This window comes from Pollachius pollachius (genome assembly GCF_949987615.1).
Source record: "Pollachius pollachius genome assembly, chromosome: 1".
In the NCBI taxonomy this organism is placed as follows: domain Eukaryota; kingdom Metazoa; phylum Chordata; class Actinopteri; order Gadiformes; family Gadidae; genus Pollachius; species Pollachius pollachius.
The window spans coordinates 40451284-40474207 of record NC_136934.1 but is presented as its reverse complement, the minus strand read 5'-3'; the positions used below and the strand labels follow the sequence as shown (position 1 = coordinate 40474207).

Sequence of the window (22924 nt, the reverse complement as noted above, 5' to 3'; positions counted from 1 at the left end):
TCTTGGTTTATTTTATTGGCCGATTTTCTAAAGTGAAATTGAATGCACATATGCTCAGTGTAGTATTTCTAAATGGAAGTGTGTTTGATTAAACAAAACATTTTATTTTGTGATGTATAAATAAACGCTAATATTTCCTCAGTTCAAAAGCTAAATAAATGCAGAATGTTGAAAGAAGCCAACCAGAATGGAAGATTGTCACTCAAAGAAACGCCTTGGACAACTGAATTCAGGGCATGCTGGTCGTTTGGTTTGTGAATGGGTTTATTGTCTCCAATGTACCTTAGACCTTTTCTGCTGCTTCCACCCCCGTTGAAGGCCAATCACAGGACGCTCCCTCGCCTCCAAGCTCTGATTGGATGGCTGGATGATTACGTACATAAAGTACTTCCTTGTGGTCCACCATAACAACAGACATGGCGGCCTCGGCACGGTTTCTTTTTCGGGGGGCAAACTCAAAACTTTCTATTTCAAGTGTAAAGAGTGGATCGTACAACCAATTGAGGGTCACTCTTTTGACGTTGTCATGTAACTCGCATGTGAAGTCCCAGCGGAGACATGCCGCCCACTTCACCTTCCAGCCTGACCCTGTCACCACACAGTACGGTGAGGTGGCTAGCTCGGCAGCTAACAGGCTACATGTACATTCAAACTAGTGTATCATTGTACAACCTGAACATTACCATGTATTTTCTGGTTTTTCTTGTTCATCTGATACTGGATGAACAAGATACTAAGGCGGTCATCTATGTGGCATGTGATATATTTGTCGTCCTTGCACTAATGTTATGGCCACAAAATCGAGGTCACATTACAAGTTTATAAATTGTTTATACTGTCTTACATTTGTACATAAATGTAAATCCACATTAACAGTCATTGAGTATTTCGTGCTTACCATAGTTGTATTGTGTTTTTGTGAATCGCTTCCTGTGCGTGCGTCTGTTGTCTAAAATAAAGTACAACATTGAACCCTCTTCAACCTTCCACTGATAGGCCCAACCCAGAAGATGAACCTGTTCCAGTCTGTTACAAGTGCCTTGGACAACACCCTTGCTGCTGATCCTACAGCAGGTAACAATTATTCAATGGGCCTTGCACATCAGGTGCATCATGGGATTATTTGTTGATGATACTGATATTGAGAGGACTCTATATATATTATTGGAGAGTTGTAGTATTGTAAAAACCTAAATCAACGTAAAAATACTGTAACCTAGGCTAATGAAAACTTTGTTTTGCCACGTCTCGCTTGAGTAACGCTGTGACAGTTCCAACTCAACAATGTCTCCCCATAATGACAAATCATTTCACGATTCATTTCCAACTGATGGCTTAAAAAGCCCATTATTACTAACATCATCAGGAGTTACAAGCACTATATATAATTAATAATTGAGCATTTATGCTGTTACCAATGCTTCAAGGAAGTTCCTGATCTGTCACCTCAATGCGAACCATCTACTTTTACCATGTGACTTGTGACATTGAGCTTCGTATAAACATAACATTGAGTTGTCTGTCTTTCCCACAGTCATCTTTGGAGAAGATGTGGCCTTTGGAGGAGTGTTCCGTTGCACAGTGGGTCTTCGTGACAAATACGGTAAGAACTTGATCTACCTTCCATTTTTCGAAAGAAATGTCAGTCAAATGCTGAAGCTATTGCTTGCGCTCTAGTCCTGCGTAACGGGTATTAAACACTAGGTGGCAATATATCCTTTTTAACATCTTACCTTTCTGTAATGCCTCTTTTGGCCAACTCCTTTGCACAGATTTATTTATACATTTTAATATCCACTGATGAGTGGTTAGCGAATTGGGATGTTGCTGATAATTAATGTTGTTTTATGTGTTCATCATCTCTATTCTCATTTGTTCGAATGTCTTGCAACCATGTTGGCTGTTTTACTCCAGTCTTATCAAAGCTGACGTTGCCCGAGCCCGTCAATTGCTATATGATGAGGGCTTTTTTTCCCCCTCCTGTAATGGCTTCAAAACCAACACAATCCGGTTTTGCTTTTTTGTTTTCATTGACGTCATTGGTCTTGACCTTCGCAGAGGGATCATTATTTTCCATCTCATCCATGTGGATGATGGTGAGCCAAAGCTGTTTTCATCCCTCTCACTACTGAAAAGAATGGTTCACACATCTGCCACCTCCAGCCGTTATACCACTGGGGGGTACAGGGTCGGTGTAGATGGACAGCACAATTGCAAGAGAGATGCATTAACCTCTGTGATATAGACTTTTCCGCTGCAGGCTACCGTTGAGTGCTGTTCTCCTGAAAACAACTCTCTGCAGTGTCTCCACTCTACAACCAGCCTGCCTGCTCATTGATGTTTAGCCTCTCTTGCTGATATGAATGCCGGTGTCAGACAGCACAGACTAGCAAAGGTCACCGAGCACGACAAATAGGTTTTAAGGTTGCATTCGGGATCCGGCTTGTGTTTGGATAAGCAATCTAGAGTCTTGTTGTGAAGTGCGCTTTACAGCCAGGGATTTTGTGAATGCTATTCTGTTGTACTATGGAAACCCTCTTTTGACTTCTTCTTTGCTTTTTGTTTGATTTATTTTTGTAACAATTGATGACATAATACTTGGAAATACAGACACCGTGGTTGTCTTAGTGATGCTGTGTAAAGGGCTGGTGAATGGCAAAACCCTTCACTTGGTTTGATCACCTTTCCTGGGCCTCCAAACAAATAAACTGGTTGTTAAATCATTTGTGTGGTCCCAGAGCAGGGCACACGAGGCCACAGTTTTGCCGCTAAGAAGCCAAGTCGCCATCAAAAGCTGAAAAGGACTCTCTTGGCAATTACACAAAGCGAAAGAACAAAAATAACATTCCTAGACCAAATTTAGAGTCTCCCTCTTGCAGCACTTTGTAAAATTACAGGGTGGGGAATAGGACGTTTCTTTTTCCTCCTCTGTTTTAAGTCACAGGGTATGCGTCAGTCTTGTTTAAGTACCACAAAAGGGGGTCATCTGCTTGGCACTTCAGTTATTTCAACAGTGGTCAGTTTTTCTTTTGTATTTTACGTATTAAGTGATTCGACAACCTGGTTAAGGCCCCACATTTGCTTTTAATGTGAAAAAGTCGACCCACAACCTCCGACACTGGTCTGCGGCCCACCTCTTGCACTCAGGAGGGATATGTGTGTAGCTGTAGCAGGATTCTATAAAGGAACCCAGTCCATTTGGACAAGTTATGTGATATGATGCATAGGGTGCAAACTGGGTACAAAATAGCACCTGCCTTCAGCCAATGGCAGGGCGATTTAATCATTTTGGAGGTAAAACAATTGAGGGTCACAGAATAATAAAAAGATTGTTTGGCTTGTATATTTTTAAACTCTGTAGGTAAAAAAACGAAATCAAAAACTTTGAGGTGCAAATCTTGAAGATCTCATTCTTTTGAAATGTTTTTTTTTTTTTATCAAGGACTGGATTGGGAAGGTTGCAGTCTCTCAAATAAGAATAAAGAATAATATCTCAAATGTGACAGACAAGCTAAAATCTGGGCAAACGGGGTGTTTCAATTTATTTTGCTTCATATTTTTTTACCATTAATCATGTTGCTAGAGGCGGGGATCTATATGGGAGTAAGAGGCAAACACAGTCAGCTGTAGTAAACTGTAGAAAAAGTATCTGCAAAGGTTTAAAAGCAACACCATGTAGACTGACTATAGAAATCCACATGATAAAATCCTAAAGCTTCATCCACTTGCGCAAATTTCTCTTCAGTAGAAACCTCCATAACGACACTGGGAACAAAGCGTTAACTCCAACCTTTCCGTTTCTGGGTTCTGGCCAAGGCACTCTGCCTTCTCCTCCCAAAGGTTCTGTTATAGCATAGTATGACGGCTGGATCCAAGATAAGACAGGTTGCAACCTCGGTTGAACCTGCATTCAACATCCCTGTATGGAAACAGCTTTTTTTTTTCTGTTATGAAATTGGTAGAAGAGATCCCTAGGGTGTGCTCTTTAATTAGTACACTTCCATAGCCAAGCTTTCACTCAGCAGACACAACTTGTGTGTTTTTGTTATAAATACAGTCCCAACAATTCACCTTAACAATGTCTGCATACTTTACTGTATCAAGGATGATTTCGTTGGTCAGATGTAGAACCTTTTAATGCCTAGTCTAAAAGTTGATGGTCTGCATTCCTTTTTTGGGCTTTGGTTTTTAACTTGAAGCTGCATTTCATGGACAGGACGGTTTCTGCTAGCTTAGTTACTGTCATCAATATTTGTTATACATGGCAGGTAACCAAGACATAAACTTTGCTCCAAGTTAAGTTTTTGCTATAAAAAGTACTACATATTTTTAGGAGTTTCTAGCATCTTTGCCAGCATTCTGACCAACAAAAAAGTGTAACGTGGATCAGACTGTGTGTCAGGCCAGAATACCAACTGAATTAACGCTTGTTGCTTGTTGTTTTGAGTACACCCCTCCATAGCGTAATGTAGTCCCCAATGTTTCGCCCAAAACGTATCCAAAACCTGCTTTGATATACTGTCAGCTGACATTTTTCCATATGGTTTTGTTATTTAGTCTGGTTTGTTTGTCCGAGCGTGACTTAGCAGCAGGTCAATTGAACAACGTCCTTTCTGGATAATTAATCTCAATGTTCATTTTTTACTTATACTGCTTCCCAACTAGGTAAAGACAGAGTGTTCAACACTCCATTATGTGAACAAGGCATCGTTGGATTTGGCATCGGTGCTGCGGTCGCTGGGGCCACAGCCATCGCTGAGATCCAGTTTGCAGACTACATATACCCAGCTTTTGACCAGGTACGTGTTGGCTAACATTAACGGTGTGAGTAAGATGCTGTTGATAGTTAATAAACCAAGAAAACTGTTTTCTAGCAATATAACTATGTCGGACTGTATCTGTATCTTGTATCTGGATCAATAAATGTTTGCTAATAGGAAAATCAACTGTTCGAACGTTGCATTTTTCAAATTACTGAAAAACGCAAATTAATAAACTAAAAAACATTTAAATGACCCCTAGAAGGTTTCAGGAAGTCGTTGGCTTGCGGTTTGTGCCTGTGGTCATGCTCGTATATATGATGTATATGTGTCATGGGCTTTCTTATCTCCAATCTATTATCTATAATGGGCCATTATCCGGAGTTGCAACATGCCGTCTGTTCCTCTGTAGATGTGATCATACATGGTCGCCCGCTGCTATGTGCGCTGCTGCACACTCTGCTTACTCTCCCGTCCCTGGAATCTGCCTCAGGTTTACACAGAGCCCAAGGAACACCTGCCCGAGTAGCATCCTGCGTAATTAACACATGTTATCACCCTCCCACTTTCTGTCGCAAGTTCACGCGCCCGTAAGAGATTAGGCTTCGGCACAATGGATACGAGAATTAAATTTAATCAGAAACACTCGGCTATGAAGGGGGATGGTGGGGGAATGGAAGGGGGGTCTCAATTTGGTTTGGTTCCAGCCAGACGGCTACAGGTGTGTGTGTGTGTGTGTGTGTGTGTGTGTGTGTGTGTGTGTGTGTGTGTGTGTGTGTGTGTGTGTGTGTGTGTGTGAGAAAAAGGGTGTGCTTTTTTTACATGGGTATGTCTCCCACGTCAACACCTGGTGTGGGAGATTAATGTGACGTCAATGGGCTAACCTGCAGAGGCAATGGGTGGGTTTCGGTAGCCATGTCTGTGCGTCATCGTTGTCCTCGACTCTCCACAAGATGGATGCCTCCTCGCAACAACGCTGTAAACACACACCATAAGGGAAAACGTTTCATCATATATCGTTTTCTGCTGTTTGTCCTTGTGGACCAACTCTCATCACGTCAAGAATATATTCCTGTGAAGAGAGAGGGAAAGAGCCTACCTGAATGCACCAGGAGAGTTTTTTTAGGAGACAGTGGGTAACGGGCGTCGCAGAAAGGAAACCCCCAGACACTTTTGCCAATTGAAGGGAAAATTGAATTTTAATAGCTTTAAGATGTAAAGCAGAGACTATGTGTTTTCCCAGAAAGGGCATATCAACTTTCTTCTGACGTACCCCTTATTAAGGCAGTTTAAAAAGAAATATGCAGTCATATCCTTCAATTCCGTTTTTGGCTTATTTGCAACCTTTACACTGCCTTCAAAATATATGTGCATGTAAAAGTCATGTAAGGGAAAGAATCCGAGACCACTTCAATCATCGGTAATATTTTGTATTAATGGTTCTTAAAGCGCAGATATTAAAGGTGAGGGGAAGTTGTTGCAATCATGCATGCAAAAAATTAATAATTCCACCCTTTTACTCTTTTTCCCCCACCTTTCATTCACCAGATCGTGAATGAGGCGGCCAAGTACCGCTACCGTTCAGGCGACCTGTTTGACTGCGGAAGGCTGACCATCCGAGCTCCATGGGGCTGCGTGGGCCACGGATCGCTGTACCACTCCCAGAGCCCGGAGGCCTTCTTCGCTCACTGCCCTGGCATCAAGGTCCGCAGCGCTCTGCTTTTACTCTAGTCGCCATAGCCGCTGCCCGGTCACCTATCCCCTCTGCCAAATCTCCCCTTGAGGTTGGCTTTCGTTTCGTGACATCCAAGTTGAGCATACCTTTTTGGTTGTGAATATTGATGGGCTCGAAGGGCCTTTTTGACATCACGTTTTGTTGTTTGGTTTGCGGTGCAACTTGATTTGAGATGTTCCACATTTACCTCATGCTGATTAAAACATGGCTTGTTTTCGCGATGGAGATTATGCAAGGTCTGGTTGGACGGATAGTGATTGGTGATTCGGATGACCGGGATATAGCAATGAGTTTCATCCGCCTTCTCTCCGAAAATGTTTTTGTTTTGTGTCCGATTTCAAAGACTTCTAGACGTCAAACATTCTTATTTGAAAAAACTAATTCCTACCACCCCTGGCGGTGCCAAATTGCTTTTATCTGCTGGTGGACATCTGTAATGGCATGCTTACAATCTATCCATTGTGTGTACATGTTATACATTAACAATGCATTGGTGTACAAACAATCCAACGCAATAATCTGGCAGAAATGTGTTCTGGTTGAAATCAAACAGTTCAACCTCATACCGTTTGATTTTGATTCAGAAGATGTTTTCTTTATAGGTCATACGAGTCTTGATCCTTCCGTTTTCTCTGCAATATCCCTGCCATGATTAAAAGTGGTATGCACCTAATCCTTCTGTGTTTTTAAACACGGAAGTAAATGTGAAAGCAAAGGTTTTTACATGAATCATAGCGACAAAATCCCTGGGCCCATCCGATGCTTGGTGTATGCGTCATTAAACTGGGAAATGTGCACTCTGAGTAAATATGCAGTTTTTTTTTAATAATATAAAAAAAACAGGCCAATATAATGGTCCACATTAAAGGGACTGCCAGGAGACATGCATTGCAGGCCCACTATGTTGAAAGGGATGTCAACCATAGTTTATGGGGTTCCACTGGACATCTCACCCCCCCCCCCCCCCCCCCCTTCCTCAACTGTGGTTAATCTTTCCTTGAATCCATCGCCAACAGATGTAGCTTCTTCTGTTGTCTTCTTGGCAAAGGTCAGGCAACTAAATGTCATCTTTTCCCTACAGTGTTGCAAGACAACAGTGACAATTCTAGCCAATTCTAGCCTGCTTTATATAGTGTTGCCCCAGCAAAAAATGCACTCTGCTATGTAGGGCCATGGTGTCTTTGAGGCTCCTATGACTTTAGTGTCTTCGTCTAGGCATAGTTTCAACCAGGCCAAGGAACATCATTTTATACTTCTTGGAACAATATACAGATAAATTTAATAATCGTGCTTGTACCTCAAAAAATGTATCCGTTCTTCTTATCTTACAATTATATCTTCGTCAAATTTGAATTATTCACTTTTCATTTCAGTATAAACTCAAGGAAGGTGAGATTGCAAATTGTCAAAAACTGCATAAAAAATTAACCGCTTCGGTCAATGAATGGTCATTTTGAGATTCAACCAGAGTTGGTAAATGGATCGACTGGGTAGTACTAAACTGTGGTTAGAAGATCACCGCAATCCACGCAGGATCCATATTTAATGGAGAGGATCCATTAAGAGTTGGAATCATATTGCTGTGGCTAATGGACACCATGGGCTTGTGCTACAGGTTGTAGTGCCCCGCAGTCCGGTGCAGGCCAAGGGACTGCTCCTGTCCTGCATTGCTGACGAGAACCCCTGCATATTCTTTGAGCCCAAGATCCTCTACAGAGCAGCAGGTAAGCCTAGTTTAGTTAAATTTATTGTTTAACAGCATTGTTAAAAATGTGTTGAAAAGTGTCATTATTCAAACGATATGAATAGCGAAGTAAGGACAAAAGATTGATAATAATTGTGTAATTTTTTCAAACTAATGATTGCAAAAACAGAATGCATTGCTTAATGAATACCTTTTTTGCAAATAAATTGTCAACCAGGAAAGGTCTGCTTGATCATGATCCGAGCAGCAGGGACAGTACAGGGGTTGTGGTCATGATGGGGAGGCATCGGCAGGCTACATACGTATTGGGCATAAAACCCCTCAATCTTAACCTCTTCTGCTGCCTCACATTCCTCCTTTCTGGTTTGCTACAAAACTGCCACATGTTTTTCCAAACAAATGTCCCACTTTCTCTAATGGATGTGAAGCCAGACAAACAAACAGTGTTTCTGGCTACAGCAGCAAGAGAAAGCTCCGCAGGAGCACAAGTGTGTACCAGCTGCTCCGAATGGACTGTAAACTGTTCTTCTTATTCCCTCTCTATGTACAACTCAACAAAGCAAGTGGAAACGTTTTACACTCAATTCGATATCTCCGTTAGTCCATCCACACGCAGAGAGCAGAAAAACACGTCTGCTCACACCTGTCTTTTTGTGTGGTTTTTATTGAGTCACAACTTTGTCGAGATTCCACCTTGCATTGTATGAGACTGTCCCTTGACCCTGCGTGGTTTAATTTTGGATGGGTGTTCTTTGAAATGGCAGATTCACCTTTTTGGCACAACGTTTTTGTTGTTGTCGTTGCCCCCAATAGTAGCATGGTCTTCGTGCCACAGCCCAACTTTTTATATCAGAAGCTGGTCACAAGCTGACTCCGGCTGGCATCCTCTCGACGTGTTGGTCGGCCACGTTGTTGTTTTCACACATGATTTATGATTTCTGAGGACTGGTTCTTCCTGTTTGATAAGAGCCACATGTAATTGTCGAACTATGAAAGTGGAGCGCCGAGGCTGATATCGTGGTGAATCAGTGTTCGTCGGCCAGAGTATTTCCTCATGTTGCAGCCACACGGACTGAAAAATACTACGATGTCCACTCTTGTTTTACACAGGATCCCTACGAAGCTGAATTGCTTGAGAAATTTACTGACTTTGTATTAAGAATGTATTTTTTTCGGAACAGTGTCGGATCTTTTTGCATCCACCCGCTGCAAGCCGCCTTAAGATGTTGGGTGACGTCACTTCTGATGGTATTTAAAGCGAGATTCCAAACAAACAGAGCCAGCTCACCCCTCCCTTCTGTGTTTCGTGCATCCAGTAAAAACTATCATGAACGCATCGCAGAACCCCACCCCTTGTCGGTGATTGGTTGGAATACTATTTCTTTTGGTTTTGAGTGGTTGGTAGTACCATTTGTTTTTGTGTACGATCTCAGAGAATAGGCTGATTACAGGGACGCAGCTTTTTGAAGGCCTGCTATGGGGCGTGAAGCTAGCAGAGATGAATTTGAGCATTCATGTTTCAGCCTAGAATCGCTGATAAAACCCTCAACAAACAGGCGGTCATGGCTGCCGCTTTGTTGCCATGCAGTCGATATTAAATTTCTTCATATCAAATAGAGTCGCTCATCGCACAATAAATACATATATTTAGTTTGACGTTCAAGGCCCTGTTTCACTTGCAGATCCATACTATCACATTGTGATCTGCTCAATAATTTCCTGTTTTCACATGATTGATGGGCAAGTTACAAGCCCAGAGAGGGATCGACACCTGGCTATTGTTTCCCCTTGTGATAACGGGGTTATCTCGACAATCGCAAGCTGTGTGGATTAATACCACATTAGTTTAATGGTAGACATTTCCCTAATGACGAGTAAATTGCAAAGCTCAAATTCAGCGTGTTTAGCCCTCGTTTGGATGTGTTTTTCAGCGATATCCGTTATGATTTATGGTAGAATTATCTCCCTTGGTGATTTGGTTGTTGCACAGCGAGTAGAAGGGGTCAAAGGGTGCAGATGTTGATAGTCATGGGGTCTGTTGATCTGTTTTACTGCACTTGGCATCTCAGGAAAGTCTGCGTTCTGCCTTGGGCTGAGCATAGTTCTCTTTAACGGTTCAGTTCTTTAACACTCAAGAAGTTGCTTGTGCTTTCCTGGAATTCTGTTTCTGCCATGTGTCCATTAGGACTGTAGTGCTAGTAAAAAAGTAATTCTCAAGCATTATTATTAGGCAATGCTGTTGTGTGTGTGCGTGTATCGGTCGGAACAGTTTGAGTGCTGAAGAAATGGCATATGTTTGCGTCAGGACCTATTTAAGGCTGTTCTGTTTTCATATACCAAAAAGTGTATTTTTCCAGCTGTTACAACAGCCATTCGTATGTGTATTAAAGTCAAATTTGGACACTAGCATTTAGGAAACTATTGAGTCTGTTAAATAGGCCAGGGCCACATGGCTCGGAGAAGTCTCTCTTTTGGGGGTTTTGAGTTCATTATTTGCTGTAGCGGAGAGAGACAGTCTCTCTTTTCCAGTGTACTACAGCCACAGAAGGCCACACTAGGCCGCACTTTATCAAATATAGCACTCATTTCCAACTGGTAATGTTACAATGGTCCTGAAGCAGCCAATGATGTGTCAAAATGCAAAACAGCATTAACGCCCCCCACCCAGTGCACTACTCCAGACCAGGAAGGATGAAGTCAATGTGAATGAATCTCAAGATAGGTCAGAGAGGCCATCCCATATTTCTCTTATAAAATATCTGGTACTTTACCTTTTTTGGTAGCCAAAGCTACTAATTCTTGGACAGAGATTGGAAGATTGTGTGTGTTTTTTTTAAATACCACATTCCGGTTTGAGCATTTGCGATGAGGAAAAATAAAGTAGTTTTACTTCATTTAATCTGGGAAGTTTATTAGCGATAGGATATTTTTTTTAAATCTGTACTTTTGAGGGCATTTAATATATTCCCCTAAAATACCTTTCACTGAATTTATTTTATACGCTCAATTGAGTATTCCAAGGAGATTGTAAAATTTTAGAAAAACCATGGTACTTGCATGGACTTTGTCTTGGCTTTTGATTCAAGGCCTCTTGAATCAAAGGCCAAAACAAAGACCACCTCAATTTTTTGATTGATGTACATATTTATGTGGGTCCTTTCCCTAAACCCTGTTCCATCCCACCAATGTTTTGTAGTTGGGATTAATCATAGTTAGTTTTGTGTTTGGCAAAGGATATCATTAGGTCATGTGTTGGGTTTTTTGCTGATAAAAGCACAATCTCCCACTAAGTGATGACTCTTAAAAAAGGCTGGGAAAGCGTCTGTAACAGCCCTCACAGTACTCTTCTCCTGGGCGGCAGGGCTATGATTTTAGCCTCTCCTGTCATTTGCTCCCATCTTGCAAGTGAAGGACCTGGATAATTCAGACGCAGACAGCCCGATGAAATGATGTATGCGTTTGGACAGAATTAACCCCTACCACAGACAATCAATCACCTCACATCATTGTCGGTCCGGCTGTTCTTTTTGTTTTTCAGTGGAACAGGTCCCGGTAGAACACTACACCGTCCCGCTCTCGCAGGCCGAGATCCTGCAGGAGGGAAGTGATGTCACCCTGGTCGCCTGGGGAACGCAGGTAAGGGACGTAGTGCAGATTAGTCCGTGGAGAGGGAGAGACAGAACGAGTGGACCACCCGCTCTGCCTGCTGACATTTTAAAATGGCTCCGGACATCCAGCCACGGATTACCTCCTTAACACGATGACAAGCCCCTCGCCCAGGGATTTCAGCACGGCGGGCCGTGACCACAGCCAATCAGGCGTTTGCACAACCTCAATGTTCTCCTCTCGAGACTGCACTGGCCTCCGGCCTATTGTTCCTCTCTCGCTGTCCCCTGCCTTTTTCCCCCCACTCTTTTGATATTGTATTACACAGCTTAGTATGGCCGTTCTATAAAGCGTGCCGGGGGGGGTGGGGGTGGTATTTCTGAATAAGATTGTGTACGCCTAGCCACTTTAAAAGGCTTATTCAGGCCCGATACAGGACTGAAATGACCCTGATGCACTAGCAACGGGGTTTGAGGTCTGATGTGAGTGGCGCTGGGTGCTTGTAAATGATGTGTGGGGAGGTGGTGGAGAGAGCCACAGTAAATAGAGCCGCACTACATTTTGCACAATCTACGTTGCGTTCATAACCCCGGCCTACTTCCACACGTCCCCTATCAGTTGACGGCGCAGATGCAACCGACAGGAGAAATGACTACTGCGGCAGTTCGGTGAAAGCGTTCCCCACCCAACAAACCCTCCCAGCAGATTTTTCTGATTAGCCTGTTTCAGTAGAGACTTCCCCACTTAGCCCCCGTTAGTCGATGCGATGGGTTCATTGGATGTGGAGAGAAGAGCCCACCGGCACGACCCACTGCTCGCGGTTTATTGGCTGCATTCGGCGCGGGCGGAGGTCTTTGAAGTGGTTTATTTGGACTCCCCGTAGGTAGCTACACTTGTTGTTCATCCTGGTTTAGGTCATTAGGACACCCATTAGGTCTGTGTTCCCGCAGCGGCTCCACTTCCCAGGGGCTCTCGCCAGGCACTAAAAGTATGTTCCATCAGCCATAGATGCTCAACGTAAAACGGTGGGGGATCAGACTTTCCATTGGATGTGACGGAGGACCTCGTAGGAACATTCAAGGACTGCCTGTATAAACCTGATTCCCTTAATGCCAACTAAAGCTCTGTGGCACGAGGGTCACATTGTACCCCAGTGGCACTTACTGCACCTCTCCCTCAATTAGATGGATTTGCCCTTCATTTATCAAATATCTTCAACTCGGTAGGTAATGATATTAGACATTAAAGATTTGGTCCAAGAAAGAAAAAAGCAGCAATACATTTTTTTCAAGTGCATGTGAACACATGTTTCAGCTTGAATCTAAGCCTATGAGAATTATAAAAGTGTTTTGGGCTGATATGGGTGAAACGAGCCACGCCCACTTTGTGATACTTGGATAGCTACCATAGCTAGCTTTTCTAGCTAGTGCCGTTATTGGTGTTCCTTCGATTTAAGTATAGAATGCAGCTTGGGTTCCAAGCTGATTAAAAAATCCACAAACAGCTTGACATAGAATTTGAGTCTTAAATTTGTCTTTTTTTATTATCACTGACAAAATGGCCATAATGACTACGGCACGGTATAAATGCATTTTAAAGACCTTTTTTTTCTTTGTTGATTCCGTGAGTTGTGGGCGCGGGTTGTGTTTGTAAGCATACAAAACACTTGGTGCCCTGGCGTCACTCACTTCGTGAACGAACTCTGTTCCAGATCCACGTGATGCGGGAGGTGGCCCAGATGGCCCAGGAGAAGCTAGGGGTTTCCTGCGAGCTCATTGACCTACAGACCATCCTGCCCTGGGACACGGAGACCATATGCAAGGTACATGCATGCATGCACGCACGCAACTTCTGTGCATCTGCTCTTTGAGTCTTTTTTTCCCCTTATCAAGGTGGCATTGTTGGCAAAGAAATCCTAAACGACCAATTTCAAGTGAAACCATTTAATCCAATTATCGCAGTATTCACATTCAAAATGTTTCATTAAACTATCCTCTTGTTTCTCTGAAACAATGTGGTGCTTCTTGGTGCCGGCTGTCTAACAGGGTTTCTTCCTGGCTCGCCTGGCTAGGATGGTGGCCAAGAAGGCACCCAAACGGTTCCACGTGGGCCTAGCTTTGTGAATGAAATGTGTTTTTCCAATACCGGTCAATTGCTTCTTCAATGCATTAATTAAAAGGAGTAGGATACATTTATGAGGCCAAATCCTGCAGGTTAATCAAGGTCGTAGAAATGTAATGTAGATATCGGGTTTCTGATGCCGGAACACATTTCGGCAGACGATGCTCATTTTTAGCCAATTCACATGTTCTCGCTGCAACATGTCACCCGATGCCTTGTTGGGGCTCCGACTTTAACAGGCGAGCCGGCTGTCGGCGGATGCACCAGATACATTTTCATACCCTAATACGCATTTACTGCTCAATAAATGTTTCCCTGGGTGAGCCCACGGTACAGTTGTTGAGCACCGCAGGGTTTCTGCTGCCAAGCAAATCTTATAACCCACACTTACGGCACAGGGATGAAATTGCTCTAGCAGGGTAGTAATTTACCAGGGACTCTATTGGAGCCAATAGCGCAGACAGAGCTCTTCCAACATGAAGTCAGCCGAGGAAGATCTGTCAAGAGACAAATTTTTGTTTTGTTTGTTTTTTACAAACTGTCCTTTGGTGCTGAAGCACCGCCTTATTAAGAGGGCTGCCCTGAGAGGGCGTGTTTATACACAGATGTTTAGTGTTCCTTCAGGCACGCCTGCCATCCCGAGCCTGTCAAGTTCACCACCTAGAGCCCCACTTTGAAAACCCCCTATGCCTAATATGGCTAATTCAAGCTATCAATCAGCCCCACACACACTCGAGCGCACACACACTTTTGTTATTCTACCACTTTGTTGTGAGAATCACGCACACATGCGGGCACTCCCTCACACACACAGAAGTATATATTCTCTGTCAAATTTTAGGAACGAACAGAGCATTTGATCAGGTTGTAACAGCTTGCTTTATCGCTATAATCGGTTTGCAGGCAACTTTAGCTTTATGGAATTTATTTTTGTTTTGGTGAGAAGTGAGGGGGCGTAATCAGTTTTCAAATCAAATTTAAAGCATGCGTGTTTCTTGGCTGCCTATTCATACAGAAAAAAGCGGGAAGGCTGTTTTTTTGTTTGAAGGCCAAGACCGATCTGGGAAATGAACAGGGCTCCGAGCTGATAGCAGGATCAAATACTGTGGGCTTATGGTGACTAGGATCACGTCCTACTAGTTGTCCAAAAGAAGAACCGTGAAGTACTCCTTGATATGTTTCACAGAACGGTAAAAAACCTCTATGTATTTCAATTCTAAAATTTGCTTATTGTTTGGCCTATGAATAGCAACCTAAACTTCTGTCTCTGCCATTCTGATAACCTCTCTGCTAAGGGGATCACATTACACTTTAATGTTCAATTATTATTGTAAAACTGTATTCCACTAAACCTTCCAATAAAGGACAAAGCCTCTTGCAGTGATGTACACGATTACAGAGAAAGGATAATAAATCTAACATGGCCCCATTATCGTCAATGTTTTAGTTTTTCAGCCTGTATTATGAACTCTGCCTCACCAGGGAGTTAGGCTCAAAATGGTGAAAAAGTTGTTTATAATGGTTTGCCAATATGCGCCTGCCAATAACCATGGTCTGATTTGGGGCCCTATTTTAACGGTCTATAACGCAAGTGAGAAGTGCCAAGCGCAAGTAGCTTTGTGGGCGGTCCTATGGCGATGTTGCGCAAAAATGACTCTAATCTAAAAAGGGTTGGTCTGAAGTAGCCTAATTACCCGTAGGTGTGGTTTGGGCGTAACGTGCAATAAACCAATGAGAGTGCCAGCTCCCATCCCCTTTAAGGGCCATGAGCGCATTTGAACAGCGCTGACAGCGTTTCTGCAGTCTCAGATGATACAGATGCACATGAATTTCAAACTTCAAATGGCTCAGTTTATGGCCAAATAATATGGCCGAATTCACACATGGAATAAGGTTTTATAAACTTCAGAAATACTGAGTCCTCAAATAAATTTCGGCAAAGAAAACTTAACACACATGATATGCGGTAACTGTGGTTCTATTTAATGATATACGCAATACATTATAAACATTGTTTCTTATCAGTATTGTATGCATTATCGTTATGGGCTTGTGTTCCTAATATGCATGTGTCCCCCCGTTAATATACATTGCCATGGACTGCATTATGTGTTCTGTGTTTAGTTTGCGTGTGTTTAAACAGATGGATGCACACACGCGCGCCCGCATTCATTAAGTCTTTTACACATACACACACGTGCGCCCGCATTCATTCATTCTTTTTAACACTCACTCGCGGTAAAACAATGTTTTTTCACGATCAAATACTCATCAATCCTAAAAGCAATGGACATGTACACGATGTCTGCATCAAGAAAATATGTGTTTGCTGTACGGTGTTTGCAGATGCATTGATTTAAAAGTACAACTTATTACCGCTGTATCAGCTGTTCTTTCCAAAATAATTTACCAAGAATGTATGGCTAGGTAGATGAGAGAAGCAAAGTGTATGCGCGAGGTGCACAAGCAACATTATGCATGCGCCCTTAAAATAGCATCTGAACAACGCGCCACTGACTTTAAACCAGGTATTTCCTGGTTTGTGGCGCAAATGATTTCTGAAACTGCAAAATAGCACCAGGGAACGTTTGCGCCAGAACACACCTCCTCCTTTCGCCGAACCGCCCCTTGGGGCGCAAGATCATTCCCTGATTTACTGATGCGTGGCGCAGGAGGGAAAAGATCGCTCTGCACCAGTTGCAAACTAGCAACGACACATGCGCCAGTGAGAAAGTAAATTGCGCCGGATGCAAGATAGGGCCCTTGGCCTTTTCCCAACCATGTTGTTATTTGAGCTTGCTTGTATCCAAGAGGACAAGGTTTATTATTCGCATTCACACACATGCACGTAAGATACCCATTTACACATGCAAACTCTCTGAAGTTGTATTGAAATTTGTAATTAATTCAGCAAACCCTTCACATGCTGATGCTAAGCTTCACTTTCGCTTTCTTACAAGTGGAAGACCTCCTGAGAATTACTTTCAATTTAAGTTGGATTGGATTTTGATTTGACTTATGAAAATGAATCTAGCAAAAATACTTTTACAGCGTTCAGCAATAAGGGGTGCCCTTATCCTGGTTCGAGTAAAGTTATAGCTTCACAGTAAAACTTCCAACTTTGTCCCAATCAGACCAGTGCTTAAAAATGTGTGTTCGTTATTTGGCACAAGCACAAAGTGTGCGGCAATTACGCCGGTCTTTGGTTTTATGACGCTGATAATATGACAACTTTGAGTGAGGGCCAGTCAATATTTTCTTGAGGCCAGTAGTTTTCAGACCTCAATGCGCAAAATGTTAACGCTATACCCTGCTTTTAGAAAATGCACACATGATCGATACAGTCCAAAAGATTTTCCATGCCCTCTCTGCACCGAAGCCTGTGTATCCTAGAAGAGCAGGAGGAGAGCGGCATGGCCTCAGTCACCCCGTTCCGTGGTACCCTAAGTACTGGGTGCTGCCCGGCTGCACCCTGCAGTCTTGGCATACACCCCACCACTGTGGCTGCAAGTCTTCCCAGGCTATGAGTTCCGACCCTATTCTTCACACGAGAACCCGGCACTTCAGGTCCGCTATGCGTGGAATGCTATTTGCATTTTATGGGAAAGACGCAGCTTGTATCTGTTATCTTGTTTTTAGTTTGTTCAATTATGGGTTTGTGTTTTGTGACCAAAATCTATTTCTCTAAAGAGTGGCAGGATAAATGATCAGTCATAATGTCCTCGTAGGCTGCATACAAATCTTTTAAAATTGTAAACTGTGTGCCTGATCCACACAATGAGACATTGGGTACATAAACGCCTGATTATTACTGTGAACAACCAGATGAGCATTCATAAAAACTACAATGGCTGGATGGATGGGTGGAAATGGATGAGGTTTTATTTATTTCATGTTTTTCCTGTGGTTTTTTTAGATCTAACAAATAGTCGGTGACTCATCGATTTCAGATTTTTAATTCAAACGACCCGGAGCACCTGGTGTTCAGCCTCGTCATCATGAATACATTTTGCAACCACTGGCCTTTTTAAAAACAGGTTGATCATCTCATGGACCAAAGAGATGTATACCCAGGCCCCTCTGCATCATGCATGCACTATGAGTCACACTTACCTTTTTTAGCATTTTCCAACCATTCAAGCATGTACACAGTCTGTGTTTTGTGTTGTTTCTATGTAGGCCTCGTGTTTTTTATTTCCTTAATGGATGACTCATCCCCGGTCCAAGTCTCAGAGATGACCAATTCAGCTCTCTGTAGTCTCATTCCTTTGTTCTGTTCCCATCGGGATATGTTTCGGTTTTGGCGATCTAAATTAGTGCGCAATGTTGACAGAATAAAAAAAAAAAAAGTGAAAATTTACTGTAAGAGTGGAGGGGGAAAAAGTGGATTTAAGGCGTGTATGTGTGGGAATCATTCATTTCAGGGATAAACAGAATGGCTGGATTGCCCCCACAACAGAATGGCTGCTCGAATTAAACACTGTGGTAAAGGTTGCTGTGTCTAGTTTACATGTGGGTGATTTAATCCTGTGATGATTTCCATGTAATCAAGAACACTTATAGTAAACACATCTTCGTTGACTAGCTGTTTAGGCTGGTGCATATTTTAATGCATGTTTTTTTTTGCTTCGGTTGCTTCAATCCCCATGTGCTATTCTGGCGTGAGTCCGCCCCGCAAAGTGACTCTGCAGTGTGACTTCGTCCAGGGTGCAGTTGTCAGAACCTCGTTCGTCATCCACTCTCAGGTTTTTCCATATTCGGCATCCAGCCAATGCCGAAACTTAATAAGGCAAATGGTGGAGAACGGCTGGAATAGATACATGTATGTTTTTATGCCATGATTAGAATTGCCAATTCCCATAAGGCCTTTGTGTAGAGGCCAGCTGTAAAGAAGCTCATTGACTTGGATTGGTCCCAGGGCAATCCATTTCACTACCAATCTGCCGTGAAACCTCAACTATATTCTGTTTTATACATTTGGTGGAGCACCCAGAGATCGCCCCCATTTCAAAGAAATCAAAAATAATAAAAGATATAGCTGGGAGTGAGTGGGAATGAGAGGGTCAAGCATGGTTGTTTAGCTGCTGGGCTGCAACTTTTGGCTGTCCTGACTCCATGTAACAATTTTGGTGTTGATACGGAAAGGTTTGGCTAATTATAGCGTCCCTTGTGGTGGAAGATTAACAAATGTATTATGCGCTTTCAGGATGATGTCACGAATCCACGTACCAAGTTTGGTGTCGATACGTGAAAGGGTTGGTAATTATAGCGCCCCTGGTGGTCAAACAGGATGGGGTCTCTAATCCGTGGACCAAGTTTGGTTGCCATGCCTGAAAGTGTTGCTGAAATTATGGATTAACTTCCTTATTGAACTGGTGGTGGCGCTAGAGAGTTCAATGCATTTGCAAAAAAGTAACTCAAAGAGTCGCCGATATGTTAGCCCACTTGCAATTTGGCTGTTACGCCACCATATTGGATTGGCTCTCAAGGGCAAATAAACTTGAAATTAAAAAATTCGAAAAATATAGTTTTTGCAGCTTGGTCTGAAGATCTTCTCCGCCAAGTTCCTTGAAATCTGAGGAAATTTGTGACCGCTGAAACTTTTCGTAGAGTTTGGATTAAATCCAATAGGACGAAGGTACAATATGGCGCACAGTTGTGTAGTAGAGGTCATTGAACTCAGGCTGGTCCAGGGATTCCAACGGTACCTCATTTGTACCTCACTCGGAAGCACGGGGTACACTCGCAAGTCCTGTTTCTACCCATTGGTGGCGCTAGAGTGTTGGGCATAGAGGTCTCTAAATTGGCGAGAGTGATCAAGGGATGGTCCCGAATCAGTGCGCCGAATTTCAGATCTGTCAGCCAAGCGGTTCCATTTTGACCAAATTTTGACCCGTTGGTGGCACTAGACAGCTGGGTTTAGAGGTCTGTAAATGAGTGTGAGTAGTCAGTGGAGTGGCCCGAAACTTTCAGCCAAATTACAGAACTTTTAACTAAGGCGTTCTATGGGCTGCCATAGACTCCAATGTTAGAGGAATAATAATAATAAGAAAACATAGAAACACAATGGGTGTCTCGCAGCTTCGCTGCTTGACCCCCACAAAATGATAGAAGGCACGTATACATTTTGGCAGATTGTTTGGTATCACTGGTTTATTTGAATAAGACAATGTCCATCATAACGGCTGTTTTCAAAGTAGCTCATTGCAATCTGTTCAAGTGTTGCACAAAAAACATCTGTATTGTCTTAACCCTGCTCTGCTCTGGTGTTAGGCCTGCAGCGCAGCGCGTGTTTTAGGTTACATCCAAAGGTGTGCTTGTGCTACCTGAGGCCCCCGTCAGACAAGGTGATGCTCCGACTGCCCGTCGCCATAGCAACAGGCTGGTGTAGGCAGAAAAAGAGTGGCAGCTGCGCGCCGTGCCTCCAGTTCAGCACAGTCTATTATGGTTCCCCGGAGGGTCAGGGCAAATCCTTTTTGTTTTAAGACATTAAAACCTGTGCCAAATGCATGCTTCAACAGTCTGAGAAATACAATTGTATAATTAAGCGGAAATGCATCTTATCATGTGACGTTTAAATGTGCCATGAGCTGCTAAGCTCTCTTCTGACGCATGGTGGAAGCAATTTTCCCCATTCTTGTTTCTTTCGTAACACATTCAGAAATCCAATATAAGGCCACTATGCATGTTTGAGTAATAGACAAGCGATTAATTTTGACCTTTATAAATTTGCTATTCATAGCTTTGTCTTACTTAGTAGGCTAGCACAGGCCTATTAGCAGAAAATAAATACTTAATCAGCATTATATTGGTTACTTAAGAGAGGGTGATTTTGTCAAGCAATTTTTCCGGGAGATGGAGGAACAAAAGTATTGTATTTCATTACATTTTCTCAATATTCTGCATCTATGCCGATATAGTTTGAGACATAATTATGAAGGCGTAAGAAAGATATTTCCATCTGCCCTTAGCTTTCACCAATATTTTTAAAGCCTTTTGTACACAAATAAGCCACAACCATAGGGCTTATTTGGGGAAACAAAAAAAAATGTCATTCAATTTAGAATATAAGGTCAACAAATAAATGAATATGTATGCTAATGATCATTCCTTAATTCTGACTTCATTCTCTGACACATGCAACATGCATAGAGCAAAATTTGTTTCCAACCTTAGTGTTATTACCTACTTTGAATGTCTGCAATCAGATTATAGTCTGATGATCGGTCTCTGGGTGATGGATATTCGAATAGGTGTGAAAAATAGAAAGTGCTTATAACAAGACATATTTTGAGACTGTATAGATGGATAGCCTCATTATTTTATCCAACCGCGATGTACGGTTCTTTCGGGAATATCTCCCAACCCTAGATCACGGGCAGTATGTTGGAAGTTGTGGAAGACGATTTAGTCTGACTCCACAGTCGTTTTTTTGTCTTGGTCTAACTTTGCCATGTTTTCGTCCCAGGTGGCGTGACCTAGATTTGAACTACACACAACAGGTATCAGACTTTTGTGGAATGTCGTCAAAAGTTCATCCACGTTTCCTTTAGCATACTCCTTCTGGAAGTTTCCCTTGCTCCAGTGCAGCCCGGGCTTCTGTCACCCTGCTGCTGCGGCTCCTGCTGCCAATTTGGCTGAACCTTTTCAACTCCGAAGCATGTGCAGGAGGAGTCATCCGAGGACGCCCGGTGTGCACCGCTGGTGCGTCAGGCACAGCGCACGCATCGCTTGCTCCGAGCACACGAAGCCATTTACCCTCTGAGACGGGGAGAAACAAAAGGGAGGGAAACCGAGGCACAGATGCTTCTGTGTCTGGTCAGCAGCATTGTTGTTTTAGTTTTTTCTCAAGAGCGGTGCAGTGGTTTGCAGTTTGTGTGTGTGTGTGTACCTAGCTCTTTGAGATCTGGTGACCCACAGCCGGGGCGATAAGACCCTCTTATCTGAGCCTCCCCCCGTCCACCTCCTCCTCCTCTCTGTCTCTCCGAAGCCCACTAAGTGGCTCCAAACCGTAGGGCCTGTCACCGGCCAAAACACTGGGCAAACAACGGACATGGAAGCTGGCCTCGCTGCGCCCGGCATGCAGACCTGTTTGTTTGCCATGCGCCAAGGTGGAAAAGAGGACAGGAAAGGGGACCGGCTCCTGGTGTTTTTCTGCTCACTGTCAAGTCAAACGCGCTACTCTCGTGTTTGACAGCTGTAGTTGTTATTGTTTTCAATACTACCTACTATAATTATACATAGTGACTAAGATATCATTTGGGCAGGAGTGAATATGTTTCTGATGTTTCTGAAGTCATCTATGAAGAGAAACTACAGTTGGGGTTCTTAAAGGGCTAGCTCGAATGGGCGGATGAACGGTTGAACGGTGGGATGGAAAATATCCCCATCTTGACCACATGGTTGATGTGAAATCATAAAATATTTTATTTGTTACACATCCAGCCATCGTTTAAATCAACCTTGTTTTGTGATAACAAGAAAATATTTAACTTTCAGCATTTACCTCAAATGGAAACATTTTATCCCCATTACATTTGTGGCATTTTTTCACAACAAATGTTTGGTTATTGTTTTTTCTTTCTCTTCTTTCTCAGAACTTGTGATTCGTCTAGCCTTTGGTGCAGTTCATGGAGCAGATTTTTATTTTTTTTTCCAATGCCCCATGTTTGACCGCAGACTGTTCTGGCACCACTGTTTTTGATAATGCGTCTTGCTCATAACTAAACAAAAAGTGCTGATGATGCCAAACTATTCAACATCCTACAACATGAACATGTTGATCTGTGTTGATCTCTGTTCAGTCAGTGGAAACAACTAAACCCTTTCCAAATATTATATTTTTAGATCTCAGAAAACGGTGGAGCTTGCTACTATTGCAGCCTCCACTGACATCAAGTGTTCATGGGGCCCACATTCTCCCTGTGGGGCCTGAATGAACAGGCCCCTACAACTACGATTCTGTTGAGCCATGAAAGCGACCGATCCCACTGAGCC

The 22924-nt window shown here is 43.0% G+C and overlaps 1 protein-coding gene across 2 annotated transcripts in view; it reads left to right on the top strand.

Moving 5' to 3' along the window:
• The first annotated feature begins 409 nt into the window (after positions 1 to 409).
• bckdhb (branched chain keto acid dehydrogenase E1 subunit beta) overlaps positions 410 to 22924 on the top strand; it is a 41824-nt gene continuing 19309 nt past the window's right edge. For both annotated transcript variants that reach the window (XM_079757681.1, XM_079757680.1), the window contains exons 1-8: positions 410 to 606; positions 997 to 1074; positions 1535 to 1603; positions 4666 to 4799; positions 6309 to 6464; positions 8111 to 8219; positions 11739 to 11836; positions 13518 to 13628. In XM_079757681.1, coding sequence (XP_079613807.1) covers positions 417 to 606; positions 997 to 1074; positions 1535 to 1603; positions 4666 to 4799; positions 6309 to 6464; positions 8111 to 8219; positions 11739 to 11836; positions 13518 to 13628 — 945 coding nt within the window. In that variant the 5' untranslated portion in view covers positions 410 to 416. The remainder of the gene's footprint in view (positions 607 to 996; positions 1075 to 1534; positions 1604 to 4665; positions 4800 to 6308; positions 6465 to 8110; positions 8220 to 11738; positions 11837 to 13517; positions 13629 to 22924) is intronic.